At 34.7% G+C, this 23,615-nt stretch overlaps 1 protein-coding gene across 3 annotated transcripts in view; it reads right to left on the minus strand.

The window, feature by feature from the left end:
- KCNT2 (potassium sodium-activated channel subfamily T member 2) overlaps window positions 1-23,615 on the minus strand; it is a 150,745-nt gene that overhangs the window by 99,020 nt on the left and 28,110 nt on the right. For all 3 annotated transcript variants that reach the window (XM_059821880.1, XM_059821879.1, XM_059821878.1), the window contains exons 2-5: window positions 15,977-16,056; window positions 8,621-8,720; window positions 4,681-4,729; window positions 2,686-2,745 (exon numbers count right to left, since the gene is read on the minus strand). In XM_059821880.1, coding sequence (XP_059677863.1) covers window positions 2,686-2,745; window positions 4,681-4,729; window positions 8,621-8,720; window positions 15,977-16,056 — 289 coding nt within the window. The remainder of the gene's footprint in view (window positions 1-2,685; window positions 2,746-4,680; window positions 4,730-8,620; window positions 8,721-15,976; window positions 16,057-23,615) is intronic.

Consider the following 23,615-nt stretch of genomic DNA (forward strand, 5'->3'; position numbering starts at 1 on the left):
ACAATGTAGCATATATCATGGCAATATTACAAGAATTTGCAGAACAGCATTATATTTTCAGTTGCAATGACGCATTAATTTTTCCTGTTAAGATAACCATCTGATATAACCACTGCAAATTAAATACAAGCTCTGTAGCATATAAAATTCTTTTTTTATTTTTAACTTTTAACATCTGGAAGTCATTGTACCTATGGGCCAGGGATTACCTTCCATGTAATTGTAATTGGTGGGAGTTAGACATACTTGAATAATCTTAAATATTTTATGTGATAAGCAGCCCTGTAAACAGAAGTGAAATTATGAGACTGTAAACTGAGATTTTATTTGTAGGAATAATGAAATCAAAAGAAAATTTGATTTTCCCAACAGACCCATTCTGTGTTTTCACTAATTTCCTAATTTCTAATGTTAAGAGCTTTCTTTTCTGCATTATAGAAAAGAAATGTCACATGATTTACTTGTGCAGGCAAAATGCTTGTGCAGATGTGCTCCAGGTACTTAGTGAGGTGTGCAGCTGTAAGATTCTGGCTTCCACATACAAATGCATCATGTCTTCTGCAAAACTGTCTTTTGCAGTGAGAATGTATGGTACTGATGAAAGCAGCTAAGACTGTCTGTGCACCAGTAATATAGTAGGATTGCCAGATGTTTGTGATGAATTTTGGCAATGAAAATTTCTAACATAGACATGTTTCAGAACTTTGGCCAAGGGCAAACCCTCATGTAATGGGTTCAGCTGTGAGAATACAGATTGTAAACCATTCTTGGATCCAAGTGATCAGCAGTGGAATACAGTGCTACATTCTTTGCATTCCTCTCCATATAAAAGCAATAAAAAATTCAAATTAACTGTATCCTAGCAGCATGATATACTATTATGTCCTCACTATTCTGCACGCTGAATCATTTCTCATATGTCAGGAACCAAGTATCAGAAAGGTAAAAGTCCTTGGAGTATTCTCTCAAATGACTGCTTTATTTACTCTACAGGTTATTTGTGGAATCCCAGCAATATGCACGCAAATGCAAACACAATCATCTTTTTCTTGTTGTTTTCTTTCTGGCTCATCCTCTGACTTGTGCCTAAATTGTAAAAGCTTTGGAAATGTTGGCATGAAATAAGTAATCTGTCACAGATTTACATGAACCAAGACTCCTTCAGTCATCCTGGCTGTGCAGAAAGGCCCTACAGTAGGTGAAACAACAGCCACCTTGGCTTCCTGAGACTGGTGTAAAACTGGGGTAAATGGCTCTATCATGACATTTTCAGATTGTAACCAAGAGGACAGGACCAGAGGGAAGAAAGTGTTTGCATGAAGTGGATTGCCAAAGTGCATTTCAGTACTATTATTCTTCCTTACATTACTCTTACTGCCCTACAGCAAGTGGAAATATAGCCATCATAAAATTGCCTCAACTTCTGTGACAGGTATGTGCAGCACATCAGGATAGTAGAGCTTTACACCCGTTGCACACTAGTAAGTAACTTCTCATGGGACCTGACTTCCCAATACTTCTTTCATCTTCTGTACTCGCTGAAATTGATGCAGACCACAAGCAGAATGGACAGGGATAAAATGCTGCCCAATAAACTCAGGAACAGTATAAATTGTGATTGCCCGTTACTGTTTTGGCACTAGATGTGTTAATTTTGGATTATTTCTGCCTATAATTGATTTGCATTTGTAACCCTCAACACCTAAATAGTATATGCTACTTACAAGGATTAAGAAGAATAAGTTTTAGACAGTAGACAGTTTTAAGTCTTTTAGCATTATTGGGCGCTAAGGAAAACATTTATGCCATAATCACTTGATAAGCATGCTAAAGTACAACTCTCGAACTTCAGTGGTGGCCCTGATAGCTACCGAATGTCAGTAATTCAGAAATTTAAAAAAAAAAAAGTTTATGCTCCAAGATATTTTCAGCTTTAGAAACCCAGTCTTTTCATATTTACTTTGATAAATGATTTTAGTATTTTTCTCCTGAAGATAGTAAAAATGCAGACTACCTAAAACTCACTAGGATAGCACATAACAAAATGTAATGAAGAAAACTGAATAAAAATATTAGGAAAATACAACTTTTTTAGGAGAATGTAAATACAAAAATATATTGTATTCACATCAGATGATTTCAAGGCATTTTGCAAAGATGTTCCAATAGAATCAGAGAGATGGATAACACAAGTATGTAGGTATCCATAATTTAAAAAAAAAAAAAAAAAGTACTGTCTTGGACTAGTTTTCTGGTGTGCAGTTTTAGAGGCCTGAAACTTGAGTTATAGATACTGAGTAGCTACAGCTTTGACATCAGTGATAATTGTGTCCATTGCAGTAAGGATAGACATATAAAACTGTGCACTTGAAAAATCAGTATCCAAAAATCAAGGTTACTTTTGAGAATGTGTTTTCAAATTACGATGTGCTAGTGGACAAGGTGAAAAATGGAAATTTAACTTCTGACTTCCACTCTCTAGTTGTTACTGTTCGCTCACAAATTTGGGAAACATGAACACGGCTGCCTGTGACAATATGCTGTCCTCTACATGTGTTTTTTTCTCAACTTGCTGCCTGTACATCAGTGTGGGCACAAAAGCAGGCACATGAATTTTATATTGAAACATTTAACTCTGTTACTTTTTGTGGTGAATTATACCTAAAAGTAACTAAAAGTACTTACCTTGTAGCTTAGATAACTCAGCAGCAGAGTTTCAAAGAGACTTATTAAAGCCACAGAAACCTTAAGTGAAGTGATAAAATATGTGTATTAATATTGGCTTCTAAAGAATATATATGACATTAAGCATTACAATGAAAAGTAAAAGATAATAAAAACTAGCTTTTCCATGCATCCTCTGAAACCGTCTCAGCTAACAGCATTTAGCATCCCGCATAAATATTGTTATTTTTCTGACTAAAGCACAGGCTGTGACTTGAGTCTCATTGTTCTTTTCCAAGTATAACACTCCAGAGAGCCCGCAGGGTGGCCTTTCCATGTTTTTTAGAGAGCTCCATACAGTCTGCCAGATTGTTTCTCAAGTTTCAGTTGTCTGTTTCTAAAAGGTACCAAGATCTTTTCACAAGACAGAAAAAGAGAGAGAAGGAGGAAGCTGTAAATAATGGAAGTTAGTCAGCTCTTTACTTTTCTGTAAAGATGTTATGCATGTGTGGAAAAACAAACACTTTTTTTACTGTGTATAATTCAGAAAGTTGAAAACAGCAAAAATCAATACAGATGAATCATTATTGATTTTAATATTTAAATGCAACTGACCTCAACTTACCAGCCTTCACTTAGATTATATGTAGTTAGTGTATGTATTATGTAATTTAAAATTATTTAAATAGCCAAATATCAAAATAGTAAAAAAACCCCTTAAATTTTATACATATTAAATAACCACAAAACTTACTCAAATCCTTTGCATGGCAAATATTTGTATTTTAATGTATATTGTGGGAATATTCTATCAAGAAGACATACAAATTCAGCTGGAGCCTGAAGTCAAACAAGCCTCAGGATTTCTAATCTTAAACTAATGCTCACTACTACTGAAAACTCAGAAGAGTGCACTATTTGCACTCACAATATCATGATCTAGAATTAAAAAAGATGCTATGAATCGGAATATTATTAAAATACGCAATCAAAATATTATATCAGTTTCTCCAAATAAGTATTAGTTTTATATAAACTCAGGTTGTATCTCAAATAAAAATAAATCTTTGTTTGCAACTATTGTATATAACCTACTGTGAATGTATGTGTATATACACATGCATACACATACACATATGTATAAATTCCTATGTTTATCAAATAAACTTTTTAGAATAAGACTGTAACCATAAGCACATTAATATCTCAGTATTTTTTAATTAAATTGAATACAGTAATCTGAATGTCTAGGTCAAAGTTTATTCAAACTGTGCACACTTTAAGCAAGGAATTGAAAGGTATTTTCTTCAAGAGATTCTTCCCTTAGTAAAATCATATATTACACAGAGGTACAAACCATCAAAATGGTAGTGCACTAAGCATGGTGCAATATAATGGTATAACCATTATGGAAGCTTAGGGAATTCTTAGTAGAAAAATACATTTCACAGGGAGAATTCCCACAGCACTGTCCGTGAGTAAAAAAAGTGTTCCTAAAATGAGCAGGCCCCAGGACACTGAGGACTGAACCACAAATTTCAAAAGATCTCCAAGACCCACAGAGCACTGATGTAGTGCATCTTTTGTGACATACTCCTCTAAACATGTAGGCTTCTATATTATGAAGTAACTTCAGCTTTCTGATGTATTTAACAAGAAAGCCCATGAAGCATGTCAAAAGCTAGTCATAAGCAATTATGAAATTTAAACTCATCGTTAGAGCAGTGACTACTTGACTCAACAGAGTTTGATAATTCCAAGAGAAAAGGCTATCTAATTCTACAATATTTTGTTATAAGCTTTAATACTTTATAAATATATTGTAAAGCCATATAAATTCAAATCACTTAGATCAGTTTATCTTTACTTTATGCTTTTGTTGCACTTGGTCACCAAGTAGATTTCTTTGTTTACATCAACTTTTCCAAGTATCCTTTAACATCACTAAAATGCTATAAATCAATATTGTCTACAGTTATTAAATGGAAATAGTTAAATTGGCCATTTACATATTACCTGTAATCCCCATAAAGGCAAGCTTCGATTCACCCAAATAATAGGAGACCTGTTCATTGTAGTAAGAAAGTAAATACGAAATTAATCAAAATCTGGTTACTGTTTTGAACAAAATCAAGAGAAAAAAAATTTGTATATGTGAATGGAAATTAGAGCAGCCTTATTTTTAAAAAAAAATCTCAGTAATAAAAATTTTAAATCAGTAGTTATCTAGACTAGTGATATTGCTTGTATTTCTAATCCAGAGCCAATCATTGAGTTCCCATGGGAGTAATCCAACAAGCAGTGACACCAAAATCTTTTATTGGCTTCAGTGGCTGCTAGTTCATCCCCTATCATTCCAGAAAGAATAAATCAATTTGAGCTTTTGATTCTAGAGATGCAGAGGAATAATTATTTGTGGTAGGAAAAAGAAATTTGACGATTCTTTTGCGTGAAATTTTTGCTATCTGTGTAATGATATAAATGGTATCTAACTCATAGGGGCTGTCATATCTTGGAAAAATCTCATGTTGTCTTAGTATTTACTAAACTTAATGATAACAGGCACTTGATACAGGACTACTGGAATCTGGCACACTCAATGGCACAATAGTTTACTGTTAGTCATTTACTGCTAGTCATAATTGGTTTTTAAATAAGGGCATCCACTTTTTTTCAGCAAGGTATAAGCATTGATGGAATTCAGATCTTACAAAGCATCCAATCCAGCAGTTCACTTATGCAATCAGATAAACAACTAAAATATTAAAGGCAGTTTTGAATATTCAGGAACACAGAAGTAATGGCTTGAGAGTTATGGAAACATCACTATTATATGTTAAAATGTCACCATTCCAGATGGAAATGGATTTGTCTTCGGTTTCCCTCCCCCTCCCACCATTATGTGGACTTTTGGTTTGCTGTTTTAAATTAGGAACTCACCAATCAATCATTCCAGGTGTGTAGTTTTGATTGGAACAACTCCGGTTTAACTCCTTACTGATAGTTGTCATCCCATTCATGCAAAGTCCATTTTCATTAGCAAATTTATATGGGAACATGATCATAAAAACATATGGGAGGAAAGGGATATTAATTACATTATTAAGTGTTCTATAAAATGCATGCAGTAGTTTGAAACCCTAGGCAATAGATATAGATATCTTAAAAAGTAAAATAACTTTTAGGAAGTAGTTCCGTATGTGTTCTGTATCTGTAGATAAAGGACTACAAAGCATTTCAGGTTACATTTTTTAAAGATTTATTTACAAACATGTTCCAATTTAAAACCAAAACAACTGAAATTATACTTTCAAAAGCTGAACTAAGTACACAATAAATACTGAAGATCAAGAGATACTAGAAATCCTAGCACATGAATAGGCTGCGATAGAAAAAGCACATATACCTGCCATACTGTCAACAGGAAAGATTGCATCAAACTACACTTTATATCCTCTTGTGAGGATGAGAGGAAGGCTGGAAATTCATGCAACAGTAATTCAAGTAAGAAACTGGTGACATCTATGTAAAAAAATAGCTGCTATGTACATGTGATGTTATCTTGCCTTGAATTGCTGGCACAAATCCTCCCTTCAAATGGTCATGTAAGGATGTGGGAATATATATTTGTGTAAATTATGAAAAATATCCTTGTTTATCCTTGGCAAGAAAGGTCAGCGGAAAAGAAAAAGATTTGCAGACCACAGATTAGTAATAGCTGTATTTTTACCGACTACAAGTGGGACAGGTGCTAAATCATACTCATTAATAAGGACGCTTTATGTCTTAAGCTCTTCCCTGTACACCCGCTGTTCCTGAAGGAGTAAATGAAAGATACTAACTTGTGCAGGCATTTCTGAAAAATAGGAAATAAATCTGCAGGGGGAGTCTGTGATGAAGAGCATTCCTCCCAGAATTGTCACTTTAAAAACAATCAGGTGCTAATGTTTTCTGTGGCCATGCTCTCAGCAAACTAAGTAGTTTCTTTCATCAGGTTGTGAGGTAGTATCTAGAAAGGATTTTTTTTTCCTAACACCTCATTTGTAAGAATGACTTATGGCAGTAGTTCAGGTATCAAGCCCTCAGGATCTCTGTGAGCAAAACCATTGACATTAATGGGGTACCATTTGGGCACAGGGCTGGTTTGTCTGGCATAGCTTCTAAGACTGGGTTCTTAGTGAGCATGCAGAAGTGACTGATCTGAAAGTTCTCAGCCAGACAAATGTTATACAGAGATAGAACAAACTAACTAGTGTCTTAAATGTACCACAACACAATATAAGAGAATAATATATATAGAAAAGACAAATACACTCTCTGGCTGGTGAATTGTTAAATGTTTATATTGAAGGAACAAACAAGTCAGGAAAGATCTAGGGAATTAAGCAATCTACAAGATGCAGAAAAATCCTTGCATATGAACACAAAAGTATCAAAGTATACCGATGGCAGAAGTGCTGATGTTGTAACCTGTTCTGCATACCCAGACATAACCTTGCAATATAATATGGTCATTTGGGCTCACTAGAGTTCTCATAACAAAACAGTATCAGCAGCTTCTTCATGCCAGAAAGTATCACTAGCTGTAAAATTTCAACTCTCTGAGCTGCTGTGCTACTATGCCTAAATTTCTAAGGATGCATTTTCTCTTCTCCATCACTGTTAAAGGTTTTGCGAAATCTTTACTGCTTGTTTCCTCCCTACACATTTCCTCTCCTTGAAGAGACATTCCAAGATACATGTGGAGTCAAAAAATAGTTTTTTGCAGTTCTCGCTTTTCCAAGGAGATTTTTTTCTGGCTTTTTTTCAGATGTTCTAATTTCTTACAATAAATTTTGACAAAAAAAAATTTCTCAAATGCATCTTCTGTACTTCCTAGTCACACATTCTTCTCTCATGTGCTGCTGAGTAAAGCTGATATTCTTTAACTCACTTTGCTTTGGATTTGATTCTTGTAAAATATAGTATTTCTCCAGTGCACTAGCTTTTTTATAGTATTACCTTTATTAGATTTAACTGATTTTCAAATATTAAAATTAGAAGACATACTTTGTCCTTTGCCTAACATTGTGTGAAAAGTGCTGGTTCTATCATCCCAAGCTTAGTATTTTCATCTGTGCTTTGTTTCTTTCAGTATTTAAGGCCAACAGAATCAAATCAAGTGAAAGTATGTAAGTTAATAAAAATGTGGTGCTTATTAGCATTTAGAATTGGGAAGATTCAGTATATCCAGGATACAAATACAACTGAAGTACAGGATTGAATAAATTATAAATATAATTTCTTCTACAATTGGTGGTTGATTGTATAACACATGAAAAAAAAAAAGAAGCAGAGTACCCAATGACCCATGTAGAATACCATACTGACAATTGTACGTGTGCAAAATCACGCATTATGACCATAGATCGTCATGAGTATAGAATGTACTTTTGGTCTCCCTCTCTTCTAAGAGTTTCGAAAAAGCAGAGGGCTAGAAAATTATCATCAATGTCATCTGCATATCATCAGTTTCATGTATTTGTCTGTTTGTTTCCGGGATCTGGGGTTTTAAGTAAAATTATTTAAGTAAAATCCTAAAATTATTGTTGCATAAACTGGCAACCAGATATTTGCAATTTTATTTTTATAAATATAAACATAAATATGATACGCAGTAATGTTATGTAATAATACAACCAAAAGATGTAAGTTTGCACCACTATATCTGATACACAGTATCTCAGCAAATAGCCGGGATTATTTTAGCAGTAAATTGAAAAAAGAATATTGTTATTTTGGTCCTTATTTCCATTCACAATGTAAGACTAGCTTTATAATTCTTTCAAAACATCTGTAAGACATAAAACCCAATCCTGTTAACAGAATATCAAACATTCATTCATTAAATTTATTTATTTCTTATAAGTTAAACAATGCTTTGAGAGCAGAAATAAAAAAAAATTTAAAAAATTACCATCCAAGTCCTTGTGTAGGATCATCCAGGAGCACGCGAATTATGTATAATAAACAGCTTAGTAGCTTCAGAGAAAAATTGAATAATCGTATTCTCAGACCTATTTTAAAAAGAAAAGAAAATACAGAAATAAATTCAAGTTCTTTACAGTTTCCTCCACTTTTAAGGTAAAACTAAAAGGAGCTAGAACAGCCATGCTGCAACAGAGCAAAGGTTGATCTAGCCAGTAACCTGTCCCTGATACGGCCGATTGGCATATCATACAGGAGTATGTAAGAATAAGCCTGTCAGATACGCATATAATACACCTTTCTAGCTCCCAGAAATCTCTGGGTTAAGACTTAAGTTTGTTTTAATGTAAAGAACTACTCAGTCATTTGTTTGAAAGCTATTCTATGCCATTCATCTTTCCTGATGCTATTCTTTGGGTCTTTTGCAGTTTTACAAGTCCACTTTCTTGAAAGGGGAACTAGATCTACATAATGTATTTGAAATGCAAGATACAACGACATGAAGACATATTTTCAACCACAGGCAGAGGATATACAATGGCAAATATTGAAATATTAATATCTGAAAGTCTTCATGCAGTACCTTCTCATACAGAATATATTAATACTATTCCAACTTACAAAATATTAAACTGCAGTTATTTAATGTTGAAGTTGCATAATTATGCATCCAAGAATCAGGACATCTGAAAGTCATGCTGAATGTACAACTGAACTGAATCAACAACTTGTTCTACAGATCATGTGAATATTGAAATGTTCTAGCTGAAAGGATATATCACAAATACTATCACAAAATATTACAGTATTTCCCACAAACATAGTTCTACTGGACAAAGACAGGATTCCTTCAAAGGGATCCACATGGACACTTGCTTCTATCACATGGGCAATTTATTTCAGTGCTAACTGCAGCCATTATCTACTACAGTGGAACTTAACTGTATTTTAATCAGATTTTACAGTAATTAGAGGATTAGAGTTTAAATTCTTGGTCTTGTTATTAAATTCACAGAATCACAGAATTCAATAGTCTTAAAATTTTGCTAGTGCTAATATTTGTATCTAACTCTTGGGTTTATGTTTTCGTTCATTAATTAAGTTAAAATTATCGGTTGACTAAGTTTAAGTGGGGGGAGGTCATGTTGGGGGAAGGTCACGTTGAGCATTAATTTTTTTCAGTCTTGTGAACTGAGAGTCCAATCATGGCTGAACCCTTCCGTCCAAAGCAAAATACCATTGACTGAGTCTTACACAGATGTGACTTCATTTGCACCTCGTCATAGTAAAGATAGTATCTTTTATTGTTGTGTTGCAAATATGTTAGCAGATCTGCTGAACTCAATATAATTACTTCTGTGGTTTAAGAACTACAGGTTCACCATGCATAGCCAAAGCTGTGTGCATACATTCCCTTTTAAGGAAAGAATCATCTTATGGTAACATTACATACTTTTTGACTTTACTCAGTCCTAAGTTCAAGATTAATACCTTACGGATAAAACTTATAAATCACCTTTTATAACTACTAGCTCCCCTCCCATTAAAATGCAATGTATAGCAAACACAGAAAAATAGATTCTTAAATATTTTACCATGCAATTGCTGGAAGAAATTTTAAGGTTTATTACACAACACTGCTTACTATTCTTAACTGCGAAGTTGCAGTTACCACATGAGAACTGGATGGACTTTTACAGCATCTTGTAACCTGTAAACTAGGGGTTAAAATCCTGTGGTCCCAACCATGACAAGTCCCACAGCTGTTATTGGCAATTAGGCTTGTGAACATTAACTTAGTGATTCCTGCTGTCCTATCAAGAGTAATTAGCTACAGATTGTTTATTCCCCAACATGAGTGAAGCAGTTGAAGTAGTAAATGGATTGAGAGGCTGTAGAAGGTAGGTAAGTAAGCGTGTTGTCATGCTATTATTTGACTAGGAAGAACACCAGCACTTTGGGACAATGCTATGATTTTTTTTGCAGCTTTTTTGAATTGTTGCTGAAGAAAACATGGACTGTTAATCTGTACTAACCCTTTTGTGGAAGTCTACTGGAGTATGAATGGTTGCCATAACAACTAGGCTATTACAACAAGAAGAGCAGATAATGTTAAAAACAAACACACAAACAAACAAACAAAAATCCCCAAAAACCTAATCCCAAACAAACAAAAAAAGCCCACCAGGATTTCTTTTCCTTATCAATTTTGTGCTTTCTAGCTTTCTTAGATAAGTACAAAAGTCTGCTTTTAGCTCTGTAAATGTTAAACTTGGTGTGAAACACTTCTTTTCTGCATTGACAATGGCCTGGTTTCTAATCATCATTTGAAATTACATGTTGGTTTAAATGCCAAAAGGAGATAGTGCTTTTCTGATTAAAAACTACATCAATACAAGGGACCCGTGCTCCTGGCTGCTGCCTTAAACTCTTAACTCTCAAATCTTAGTCCTGAAAGATCTAGAACTACTTAAGTATTCAAATATTTAAGTTCCATAGATCTATTCCAGGCTATGCCTAAAAGTGCTTCAGGCTTTGGATATCTCCACAGGAATGGCTGTTTCCCACAGAATATAAGGCAGGGTTTTCACACCAGACATTCTTTCATCTAATGGTTCTAGTTAGCATAGATATAGTGTGTATCATGGACTGGGTTATATATAAAGTAAGGCAATAGGATAGGTCTTGTACCATATGTGATTGGGTTGGTTATTGCAATATAAATATGGAAGAACAGACTTCAGGTCTATCCTGCTTCAGAGGGTCACCTCTCCTAGTTCTGTATGCCTCAGCCTTTCGAAATAGGATGTGCTGTCAGCGGGAGCATATTTAGTCACCCCTGCTACAGCTTTAATAATTAATGTAGGACTACCAAATAAGTATTCTCTCTGGTCAAAATCTTCCATAGCCTCATAGTTGGGGATGTCACCTGTGAGTTGGAAGAAATGCATTTATTCCACAACTATGGAGATCTAGGATTTCAAATGTAGGAAGGAGGAGACAGTCACTAGAGAAGGCATTTAAAATAGGTTTTCATTTATTACTCTATTACAAAGAAAGCATTTCATATTTCTGTTTGCTGGGCGACTATTTTTGTCCTCTATTTTACATGCTGTCAGTGGATCAACATGGTCTGCTTGACTTAATTTATTTTTTTCCATTCACAGCCAGATTGTTCAAGTAGCACGGTCATTTGCGCAGAATATCTCTATGTTTTGACACTGGTGCCTGAAACTTGTGTTCAGCTACATCAATCATACACTGTTATCCAGTTACGTATTGTTTAATAAGATTGTCATTTCACTGTGTCCATGTAACCACGGTGTTACATCCTTTGTCTTCTTTAAAAGAAGAAATTGATAATAACAGTTCAAAAACTGTTTGTTTTGTGAAATAAATATAACTACATCATACATTAATGTTTCCTTCTCAGTTTGAACAAGTATTTGCTATTTTTTGCAGGCATTTTTAAGTACAGAGTGATAAATTATACTTCACCAGTCCTGACTGTGACTTTCATCTTTATTATAAATTCTTGATGCTTCCCTTACAAGCATTTTCAGAGATTAATCCTCTGAGTTAGAGAGCTGATCTAAATCAACGTGAGAGTCACAGAGATAGCAGCTGAAGATTTTATGATCAACTTCCATTATTCCTATCTCTTAAGTTTCTAACGTATTTTGGGGTTTTTTTAGCAAAATCATCTCAGTAGCAGCTGGCTTTAGGAACTGGATCAAAATATACTATTAATAATTTATATCCTGGTGATGGTTATCTTTTATTCTCTCCACTGAATTGAAACCTCACTTATTTTTTCCCTTTGAGACTTATTTTAGGCTGTCATAATGCAGTGTGTGATCTTGGCAAGTACAAGCAAGTCACAGCAATATGTCATCTTTCTCTCTTTTTTTTTTGGGGGGGGGGGAGGCTGGCTGACACCTTTGTAAAATGCTTTTCATGCGTTGGTTGAACTTGATAAGGCATTTTCTTGCACAAGATTGAGTGGAAGCTAGGTTGACATTACACATAGATGAAGGCTTGTTTTATCAGGTTATAAAAATACTTCCAAAACCAGAATAATGAATGAAACAGTTAATATTTCATACTACTGGTCTGTGTGTGATTTAGATCAGAATAGTATTCTGTAGAAAATTCATAGAAATTCTGAAGTTGACTGCTCTGGTTGACAAAACCATGTGATATTACACCCTGATGTGTTAAATTCACTTGTGAAGTCTTAAGGATTAGAGAAAACTCTTTCATGAACATGTATAGTTTGGTTTAGTTATACTATCTGAAAATTTTCAGATACTACTGACAATTATTTTCTCAAAGATAGCAATTACATCTTTAGTATATGAAGGAAGGTTTTCAGTGCTCTCAGTGAACACCGACTAAGATCTAAAAGGCAATACCTTTATTTATCAACTCCCTGATACCTCTGGGCAACAGAATCCTCCAGTTTCAATGGAGGATTGAATGAGTACACCTGAATGAGTAGCCTGTACTATCTCAACAGCAGGTTTTTGAAGATTTTATTTTAGAGGATTCTGGTTGTGAGTATTTAGACAAGAACCAAGATCTGCATAAGCAGAATGAGTGTTTGACTGAGCTTACTAATTTTGAACACTTTGATTTGGGGATTATTTTTTGTTGTTGTTCAGTACAGTAATAATTTTGCTGTATTTCCTGTTTCTTTCTCCTGAAAATTGCCTTGTTTAATGTCTAATTGTTGGTTAAGCTTCTTGTATCATGAGAACCAATAGCAGTGCTTGGGTAACCTGTGGAATTCTAGAGGGAAATGGCATAACCATGTGATATGCTACTGTAAGTACAGGAAGCACCACCGTTCTCCAGCTTACTTTCTGTGACCTGGCTGCATAATTCAACAACAGAAAAAACATGCCTCAATCTTAATATGCTTAGCCAGAACAGTATGTACTTGGCAAAGGAATGGCTGTGAAGTCATACTAATTGACTAACTTCTGGTTTAATTTTTGTGCTGATGATCACAAATGCATCTATTTTCAGATGTTCAGAATCTGCAGTTCTGTCATTGAAATATGTATCTGTATATGTGAATTTTTTTTAATCTTGTTAAGATCTAAGTAGGGAAAAGAATTCTTTCACATATCTCAAGCAAGAAGGTAATATGTGGAACCTTCTTATCCTATCACTGAAAAGAGATTTACAGCAAGTCAGGTCATAACTTTATAGACATTCTTAGTAAGTAAACAAAAGGGCATCAAATCCCTGTTTTGTGGACTAGATCAGGAACAAGAAAGCTCTAGAAAGGCAGCTTCCCAGATTGCCTTTCTAGCCAGGACTAATACTTTTTTCTAGTTTAGGGTATTTTTTCTGTTTTGCCTCTTACTCCATTACACACTATATCTACAATGTCCGAAGTCAAAGACTATAAAGATATAAATTACTTAAAGACATGTAAAGTCACAGGGAGAAAAGTAGAAGAGAACTAATACCATTTGAGAAGTTGTAGTGCAATTAATTACATTTAAAATGTAAATTTAGTTAAACTCATTTATCTCTAACAAGAATCACAGAGTGGTTGAGGTTGGAAGGAACCTCTGGAGGTCATTTTGCCCAACTCCATTGCTCAAGTAGGGCTGGTTGCCCAGGACCGTGTCTAGGTGTTTTTTTAATATCTTTATGGAGGGAGACTCCACAACCTACATACAAAAATGTATAAGCAAAAATTCATTCTTTGCAACACAGTTAGATTTATAAACATAAAATGGAGTATGAAACTGTTCTTCACACATCTCCTTTCTTTGTTCTATACATACTGAGTTTTGGTATACATTCTTTTCATATTGGCCAAAAGGCAGTAAGAGAGCTCTAAAGTGTGCTAATACAGAATAAGAAACTTATTTCAAATAAAGATCTTCATTAGAAAATAAATTTTCCAACCAAATCTAGTTAAATGTATAATAATGTGAAAAAACCTATGTTCCATCTGAAGTTTAGAAGAGAAGATACTCTGAAGGCTATCCGTATCATTTACTAGCAGAGGTAGTCCTCTGCTTTCTGTGCTATTTAGGCTGACTTTTCCCCTGTGTGTCTATGTAAATGTAATAAATAAAGCTTTCCCCATGGATGAACCTCCAGCAGCTTTGTTAAACCTGATTCTCGAGCCGGAAACTGGCAAATAATTCCAAAGCTCAAACTGAAAATATCAGTTATTTACAGTACAGTGCCTTTTTTTTTTTTTTTTTTTTACTTAGAAGAATTTTTGCTTATCACACTTGGAAAGTTAGAGAAGCTTAACCAATAAGAAGATCATATTCTGTGATGTAAAAATGGTGTTTATTTAATACCAGCTCTTACAGATAGAAGATCTTAAGGTCTTATTTTTAAAAACTTGATCTAGTCTCCCTAATTTTGTTTGCCTGGGTTTTCTTAGATTGGGACACTGAAAAAGTAAAATAATTTCTTTTCTCCTTTCTGTCCTTTCCCAGACACAAAGCCATGGAACCATCTTAACTGTATTACAAAGGCCAAAATGTATTCTTTCTATTCTAAAAGCTTTATGTATAAAGCTATTGTAATTTTAGTTCTTTACAGGTATGGGGCAAATGGAGGGAAATTCAGTCATGCTACACAGAGGAAAATTGAGGTCAGTTACCGCTCTTCTCAGCTATGAACTCCACTGGTCTAATCAAGATTTGGTAATATACAATGCTTCCATCCCCTTGGACCAGCTGCATGGATATATATAACAAGACTAATATCTAGTTCCTCCACATTATTCTCTTCTATGATGGCCTATGAATTTAAGTGCATATGTCAATGAAGATACTGTTAAATCAGACTAAAGACAAGGACTACACTTCAAAGGTACCACATTCAGGAGAAGGAGATATGTCCTCCCCATTAGTTTCCTTTCCAAACTGTTTTTTTTTTAGTACAGATCAAGTTTGAAATTTATTTAGGAATACATAATAATATTGAACACTTCACAAAGCTAGGTACTTCTGCAGCTTTTTTCCTCCAGCATCTTAGAGGCTCTTTGTTTTCCTAGACATAAGGTCATGACTTGTCAATGAGCATTGCAATGTGAGATCCACACAAATTAGTCAACTTGATCACAATACAGAAATAAAATCACGTCACTAAGTATTTGATCCTATAAAATAAGTATGTTGGTTTTAAGTTTAAATAATACTTTCTGAATTTGTTTTGGATACTATGTAAAACTGACTCCTCTACAGGATAAAATTTTAGCTCAGAAGAAAATTAATGATAACTTTGCTGTTGCCTTCAATGGAATTGGATTCTACTCAAAGTATCACAGTTATGCTTAACAGAAATTAATCCAACTGCTTACTTGATCTTTGGTTTTTGATGAAGAAGAGCTTTAGTCTCTCTTTAAATGTATTTTCATTCATATAGAATTCAACTTGCACCCTGAAATATAAAAGGAAGTATTAGAATTGAATATGAAAGATAATAAATGATTTTTTTCCAAAATAATTTGTTTCCCTAATCATCCGTTCTTTGTATATAACTGGAGGAACACATAGAGAGTGTTCAGCCAAAAGCTCACTTGGATTTGAATGACTAATGTTAAAAGATTAAAAAAAAAAAAAACAACAAACAAACAAACAAACAAAAAAAACCAAAAAAAACAACCCCCAAGCCCCAAAAAACAAAAAACTTACTTAGTTTATCCCCTTTACATGCAGAATCATTTCCATACTACTTGGACACTCTACACTGCAAAATCAGAAGCATCTATGGTTTTGATATTTTCATTGGAAGATTGTTCTCATATCTGCATCTTTGTAAGGAAGATTTCCTTGATGTTCAGGTTAAACCTTCCATCTCAGTCTAACTAACTTCCTGTAAAATTGACATTTGAACGATTCTTCTTTTTTCTATCTTGTTCATATCTCTGTTAAGTGTTCAGATCTCAGTCAAGCATTCACTTGTTTGTGTTCACCTTTAATCAAATGCTCATGCACCAAACAAGCCACCCCCCCCGAGCTTCGCTTTTGTCACAATGACATACTGAGACCTGAAAGCAAAATCATATTGAAATCATAGAATTGTACAGAAAATAACTCCTCTTCCTGATTATATTAAAGCAACAGTAACATCATTTTTTCCTCCCTTCCCCCCAGATACGACAGGATGAATTTCATGTTTCTGTCTCTCAATTCAGTCTGAGTACAACTCATGCAATAGTTCTACAGACTAGAAGAGGGAAGAAAACTGTTGCAGGGGCTGGCAAGGGGAAAAGATGGTGTGCATTAGTTGTATAGAAAAACTTAGGCCATTCCAGAGTTGTGGAGCTGCACTGCTTGCTGTAGGATGAGTGCAGCATCAGTTCCGTTTCCACTGAAGTCCCTGCTCTACCCAACTGACTGGATCTCCCTCACCAATCCCAGTTCTCCTCCAGCAATGAATCACTTTACCCAGCACAATTTCTGTGCCTTCTCAAGAAGTCAGTCCTCAGTTTGAGAACTGTTCTACTATTGCTAAAGAATAAAGTGATACCACGAAAGTGAGTTACTTCCTTCCACTTTCTCTGCTTGCCATCATGTGTTGCAAACTTGCATATACCTTTTTTGTTCATAGGCATACTCGATCTTTATTTGAGCATTCTGAATTTTCAGCAGTCTTTCTTTCATCAAATGACTGTACTTCAGTTACTTATTCTTATACGTACTGTCATGTTTTTCGAGCAGGATCCTGACTTTAGTTTTTCCCTTCTTGCATGTGAAGCCTTTGCTGAAAGAATTTCTGTATAATCTAATGTTATCTATAGTCTCTCTCTTTTCCACTCAAATACTTGTCTAATATCATATATTTCTGTACACTTATGGAATTGGAAGATTATATAGTTATGGGCCCAGAATGGATGGCATCTCAGGTAATGTGACTTTTTCATGCTTGCTTACTTATTACCAGAAGTTTAGGCATATCACTTTGTAGGACAGGGTCAGCATGTCATAAAAAGAAGGCTCTCTATGACTCATTTAGTGAGGTCAGTTAATTTTAGCTAGTCACTTAGATTTGGTGTGGTTTATTGTAGTGTTCCTCGTAGAATGGAGAATTACACTGCTTCCTATTCAGAGGAAGCAAAACCATAACCTTATTTTTAAGAATCTGTATTGGAACTACGCTCTATAACTTACAGAATTTTGAAGTTATTTCTGTTCAATGACACGTTTGACACATCAGTAAGAGCAACCCCTACTCTAGACCAGCTTTTCTGCCCTATCTGGCTCTACCCCTTCTGTGGTAAGATCTTTAAGCAGTTGGTATTGAAGAGGAAGAACCCACCCGCCCTCTGCTTTTTAAACTAAGAGTAGCTGCAACTACATATTTCAAAGAGCTTTGGCCCAGAGAAATGTCCTAGAAACAGCCACCAAACTAGAGGAAAAGCCCATCAGATGATGAGCAATTTGTTTCTGGGCTTTTATTCAGGAGTCGTTGCCATTAACAGAAGTACAATTTAGACAGTTAGTAACCTTAAGGCAAGTTAAGGAAGCATGTCCAGGGGTTAATTAGTAGGTGAGCAGGTTTGGGGGGGCCTGAGCTCTGCTTCAGTTCTTTTCTGCGCATTTCCCAAGGTACTTACTGTCATTAATGCAGTGACAGTTTTAGTGGGAAACATTTCCCATGATTTGGCAGCTGCCACGTGCTAAGTGTATACACTTAATCTTCAAGGACATATTTCAGTAGGTAAACAAAGTGGCACAACCTATTGAAGTAAGGGATGTTATTTAAAAGCGGCACAGTATCGGTGATCTTTTTTACACATTTTAAACTAATCTCAGATTTTTCAGTAAGAAAATTACAGTAGTCACTTATCATGAAAGAACAACATGTTAACAGTAAGACATGATTTAATGATAATGAGGAAAGAGGATGTGGGAGCTAATCACCCTCCTATCACTACCACTACGAATTGCTCTGATAGCCTTCTAACAGCTGTCTACTACTCTTGCCTTAGCAACCTGTGCTCACAGCAGACTGGGATTCCACAGTGCAGCAGTTTCCATGGCAAAAAGGATTACGAATGCTGCTAACATCACTTCAGTGGCTCAACTCCTCCTTCTCCTTCCCCTGACATTTTTTAAACTTAAGTAAAAACTGTATCAGCCTTCTACATTTGCAGGAAATACATTATCATGCATCTATAATCAATGTACACTTTCATGATACTCTGACTACCAAACAGCAAGTATTTCAATTTGTTTCTTAAAGGTTACTATTTACTAAGTAAAGCTAAGAATGAATGGCTGAAGGAGCCACTGGCAGGGATAAGGACAGGAACCTCCTGATACTGTTCCTTCCCAATACTCTGCTTTATATTTTTAGGGAGAACACTCATTCTAGTTGAACCTTTGTTGTAATGATTTTGTTGTAATGTTTAATGATTAAAATTTTGCTTCAAGTATTTGTTCTTTTCTGTCTTTTTCCCACTATGAAGTGTAACGTAGAAAAGAGGTATTTCGGGAATGTAACACGAATAAATTCAGATCCTCGCTTGCAATACTAAGATCATTTAGTAGTAGTAGTAGTAGTAAAGGGCTTGAACAAGCTTTTTCTGGACTTAACTAATTACAAGTTAGTAAGGATGTTTCAAGTGAGTGAGTGAAATTCATTGCCATATACTTATGTAAAACTTGATTATTCTGTTGCAGGATAAATACTAGTTGGAATTTGATTCCAAGCAAGTAGTTTTGATGAAAGGGCACACATGCAGTACAGGATGATAGTATATGTGTACGCAGATCATCTGGCCTATGGAATAGGTTTGGGTTTGTTCTATATTTCTAATGTAAGTAATGTAAAAGTGTAGTTTAAACAATTTCTGCTTCATGTTTTCTATCTTCCTGTAAAAGACAGTTGTAGTTCAGTCCACTCTGACCAAAATGAAATCAAGCTGAAAGATTAAAACACTATTCCTTGAGGATGGTTACTGGGACAGAAATGTTTCTTGAACATAAGGATTTTGTGTATGCAGTCAGTTAATCGCTTCTGACTTTTTCTCTGTGTCTGGTAGGCATTGAATATTCCATGAAAAGCTGCTTTTGGAAGTTAAAGAACACGTCTTATGCTTTACTGACTCTTGCTTCAGCTTTATTGAAAATGCACAAATACGTGGCTAGTATACCTGTGGCAAAAACAACTAAAGTTATATGATTCTCTTGACAAAAGTGTGGGGTTTTTAATTTTCTTTTTAAAATTAAATACCATAAATAATGGTCTTCCCTAGTTTAAACTCAAAGAACAGTGATGTCAGTGCAATCTTTCAAACTGTGAGAAGCATCTTCAAGTACCCAAAGTACAAGTATACACTGCACTCTTCTAATTCAGTCAAGATGTAATTTGAGTAGTACATTTTAATGTAATACAAAGTATAGCAGGAAAATACTAATTCATGCCAAGGACACTAATGCAAAGCACTTCTTCTCATGACTGTAAATCACTGTGACCAATCTGTCTGCACTCCGGTTACTTAACTAATTTTGTCTGCATTTTTTCATTGCTATTTACAATGTCATTCTAGCTCCATAGCCACACTTTACTATAGTAACAATATTACCTTGCACCCTCAAATCTACAAATTGTCTTTCTTTTGTGTTAGAAAATAGCAGATTTGGCAAAAATAATCCCTTCAAAAATGAAAGCATGAGTTGGATTTCTCACTACGTGCGTGCTAAGAGCTGTAAATATTTATGCTTACTACTTCTTGACATCGGAATCAAGAAAAGGTGTTAACTGTACAAATGGAGCCAATCTGAAGAAAACTGCATCAATTTATTTAAATCCATCTTTATGGGAAGGGACATTTCATGTTTTTCCTACAAAAAGAGCCTTGTAATATAGACACAATGTGTTTTTTATTGGGATTTGCCAATCCAAAATATGTGAAATCCTGTTAGATTTCAAACCTGGAAGTTTATTACGAAGGGTGTAGATAGGTATTTCAAAATTAAACATTTGAAGTGCTAAAGTGAACTGCTATTTTCAGAGCTTCTTCTACTGCAAAAAAAAAGAAAATGCGCATCTTTTTTTCTTACAGTTTTTAAACAAAGATTAGTGTTTTTTAATGATGACTGTCTTGGGTAGCAGCTCTCTTCTTTTTGAAGTTTTGCAAGTTCTGAAATACTCAGAACTCTGATTTGTGTGGAGCTTCACAGAGAAATGGTCATTTGACTTTCCAGGCCTGCTTGTTCCATCAGAATCAATATGACAGACCAAGACTGCTCGTTGAATGATACCTCATCATCTTGTGCTGAAGGAAATGGCGGTAAGACCAGTACTTTTCCATTACAGGTTCTTAACTTGGGGAAGCCGCCTATTTGTTTCTGGTAGGAAATCGGTCATCAGTTGCATGGGTCATGATGAACACTGAACAGATAAAGTTCTGAGTTTTTCATTTCCTGTCCATGCTGAATGACAGCACACCAAAACAAATGGTAGTAATTGGGCAAGGCAGGGTCCTTGTTTCCTCCCACTTATTGCAAAGACAGAAAAGATGCTATTTCTTTTGCATCCTCCTAATTTGGCAATCCATTCTTGCAGTGTGAGCATGACATGAGAGAGTTGTGGAGATCAGGGCCTCAGCATTTTTCTGGGTACTTTAGGACATACATAAGTCTTTAAAAGCTACATCCTTACTGAAGCTGTTTGCCATGCACTATGCTGATGAAATCTAACATTTGCAATATGGCTCTGCATTTTCTTAAAGATGACTTCTAACAGTGTAGAATAATTAAAACTGACAGGTATAAGGTCTTTATCTGATAGGGGATTTTATCTGCTTATTATGAATAAATCAATTAATATTTTCAAGATCTCTGCAGAACTGTGTTCGTGTAATACTGTCCTGTAGATTCCTTATAATATCCAACATTGTGAATGTACATGATAAAGCACAGGTTCCACACCTTCTAATGATTGCCTTGTAGTATGCAGTATTACCTATTATCTCTCTATTTTTCCAAACTAAATTCTTGCAGTACTCCTCTAGAACAACTTATGCTCTATAATTGTCAGGTTCAAATTTGAACTGTCATGCAAAAAAGATATGTTTGGTCATCTTAATACTTAAAGTGTATGCTGTGACATCTGCACTTGGGCGTTTCTTTTGTTCTTTTCTTTCTATGGGTATATCTATTTAGAAGTTACCTTCTAATTCAGTGAATCTGAGTTAATCTATCTAGTGAAGTTTTTCCAGACATACCTACATTCACTGGATTATGTAATTGAATGTTACCATAACTAATGGATTTATAGAGATCAGGTGTTATCAGTGTCACCGTAAAAATTCTCTGTATTAATGAAGATAGAAATAGCATGGACTGAGTTCAGCTTAACCACAAGTTACAGAATAAAGGATCAACAATGCATAAATAACCTTGTAGCTTAGGACTGTATGTGTGCTCAAACCCTTTTTACTCTATCTTTCAAATAAATGCTGCTTGTTTCGATTGAAACAAATCCAAGACAGCATCAGAAAATAGGCCAAACCAAATTTTTCAGCTTGCACAAAGTAAAAATTTGTGCCTGCAACTGTAAGAAAATGTTTTCTATGTAAAAGCAAACTTTTTCTTTACTAAATTGTTTAAAAGCCAAAATGCTAAAAATTTCAGCCCTTAATTAAAATTTTCTTCCTTACAATTTCAATAGTATATATGTACCTATATTTTCATGTGTATGAATACAAATATATTTTTAAATCTGATTGTGAGCCAGCTTCATGTTCCTTTTATACAATCAGCTGGCCTCAGTTACATAAAATATCTTTGTGAAACCTATACAGGTCCATGGCAGCAATTCAATATTACAGCAATAGAGATATGAAATGACATTATTTTTCAAACTTTTCTGTGCAAAATATCTTCATTTTTTCCATTCTTTTGAGGGAAAGATTTTTAAGGGAAGACTGATAGCAAGTGACTGAGGCTCAGTGATGGGTAGTATGCATGCTTTGCAATCAAATAATAATACTTTTTTTTTTAAATCCCCCATTCACAATCAGTCTTACAAATTCAAAAAGGAAATTATCATCTCAGTCCCGCACCCATGAAAACTAGTGACAAATCCACTGTTCTAGTAACGGTGCAGTAATAAAAAATGAATTTGCAATCTGTATTCTTTGTCATTAGAAACTTCTTTTTTTAAAAAAAAAACAGAAAATACTATGATGTTTTACTATGGGGAAAAGAAATCTCAGAGCAATCTCCATCTCAATTTTAGTGGCCCTGCAAATACCACACACTTTTTAGTGCAAATACACTTTTCCTGTTGCAAATCTATTGCCTAAGGTTAGAAAGTTAATAAATGAAATATGAATGATGCATTAAGAAATAGTGCACTTTTAAGCTAAATTTTGCAAGAAAAATCACAGAAGGAAGATACTTGACAAGTTTGGTGAAACTTTTTTTTTTTTTCTTTTTTCCCCCCAGTGCATACAAGGCGGGAAAAGCATATACATTTTAAAGTTAATTTACTGCATGTGAAAATAGTTCTTTTTAACCTCTGGGCAAAAATACTTCACGTATAGGATATATACAGCACAGAGATACTGTAATAAAAATCCATTATGCAAGGCTTTTTAACTGCGTAAGTCTGAATATCAGAAAACTCTGAGTAATGGGGTGTGCTTCATGAGTTTGATTCTAGACACTGTTCAGCTGTATGTAGTTGTGCCAGTTAACAATACCTGAATAACAGGAAGGTTTGTTTCTTTTTTTTTTTGCTAATGTTGGCAACTACTTGTCAAAAAGAGACTTGAAACAATATTGTTGAATATCATGCATACTGTGATAATGGCTTTCCATCACTGTCAGCCTGGATTTAACTCTGTATTAGAATGTTAGGAGCAAAAGACAGAGTAACCCATTACAAGCTACCATATCTTTATTTTTTTTCTGCTCGAATTTTTTTCTCTTTTCACCAGGACAATTTCTCTATTGCTTGCCTGAAATTATTTTTCTGTACCA

This window comes from Gavia stellata, chromosome 10 (assembly GCF_030936135.1).
Source record: "Gavia stellata isolate bGavSte3 chromosome 10, bGavSte3.hap2, whole genome shotgun sequence".
Lineage (NCBI taxonomy): Eukaryota > Metazoa > Chordata > Aves > Gaviiformes > Gaviidae > Gavia > Gavia stellata.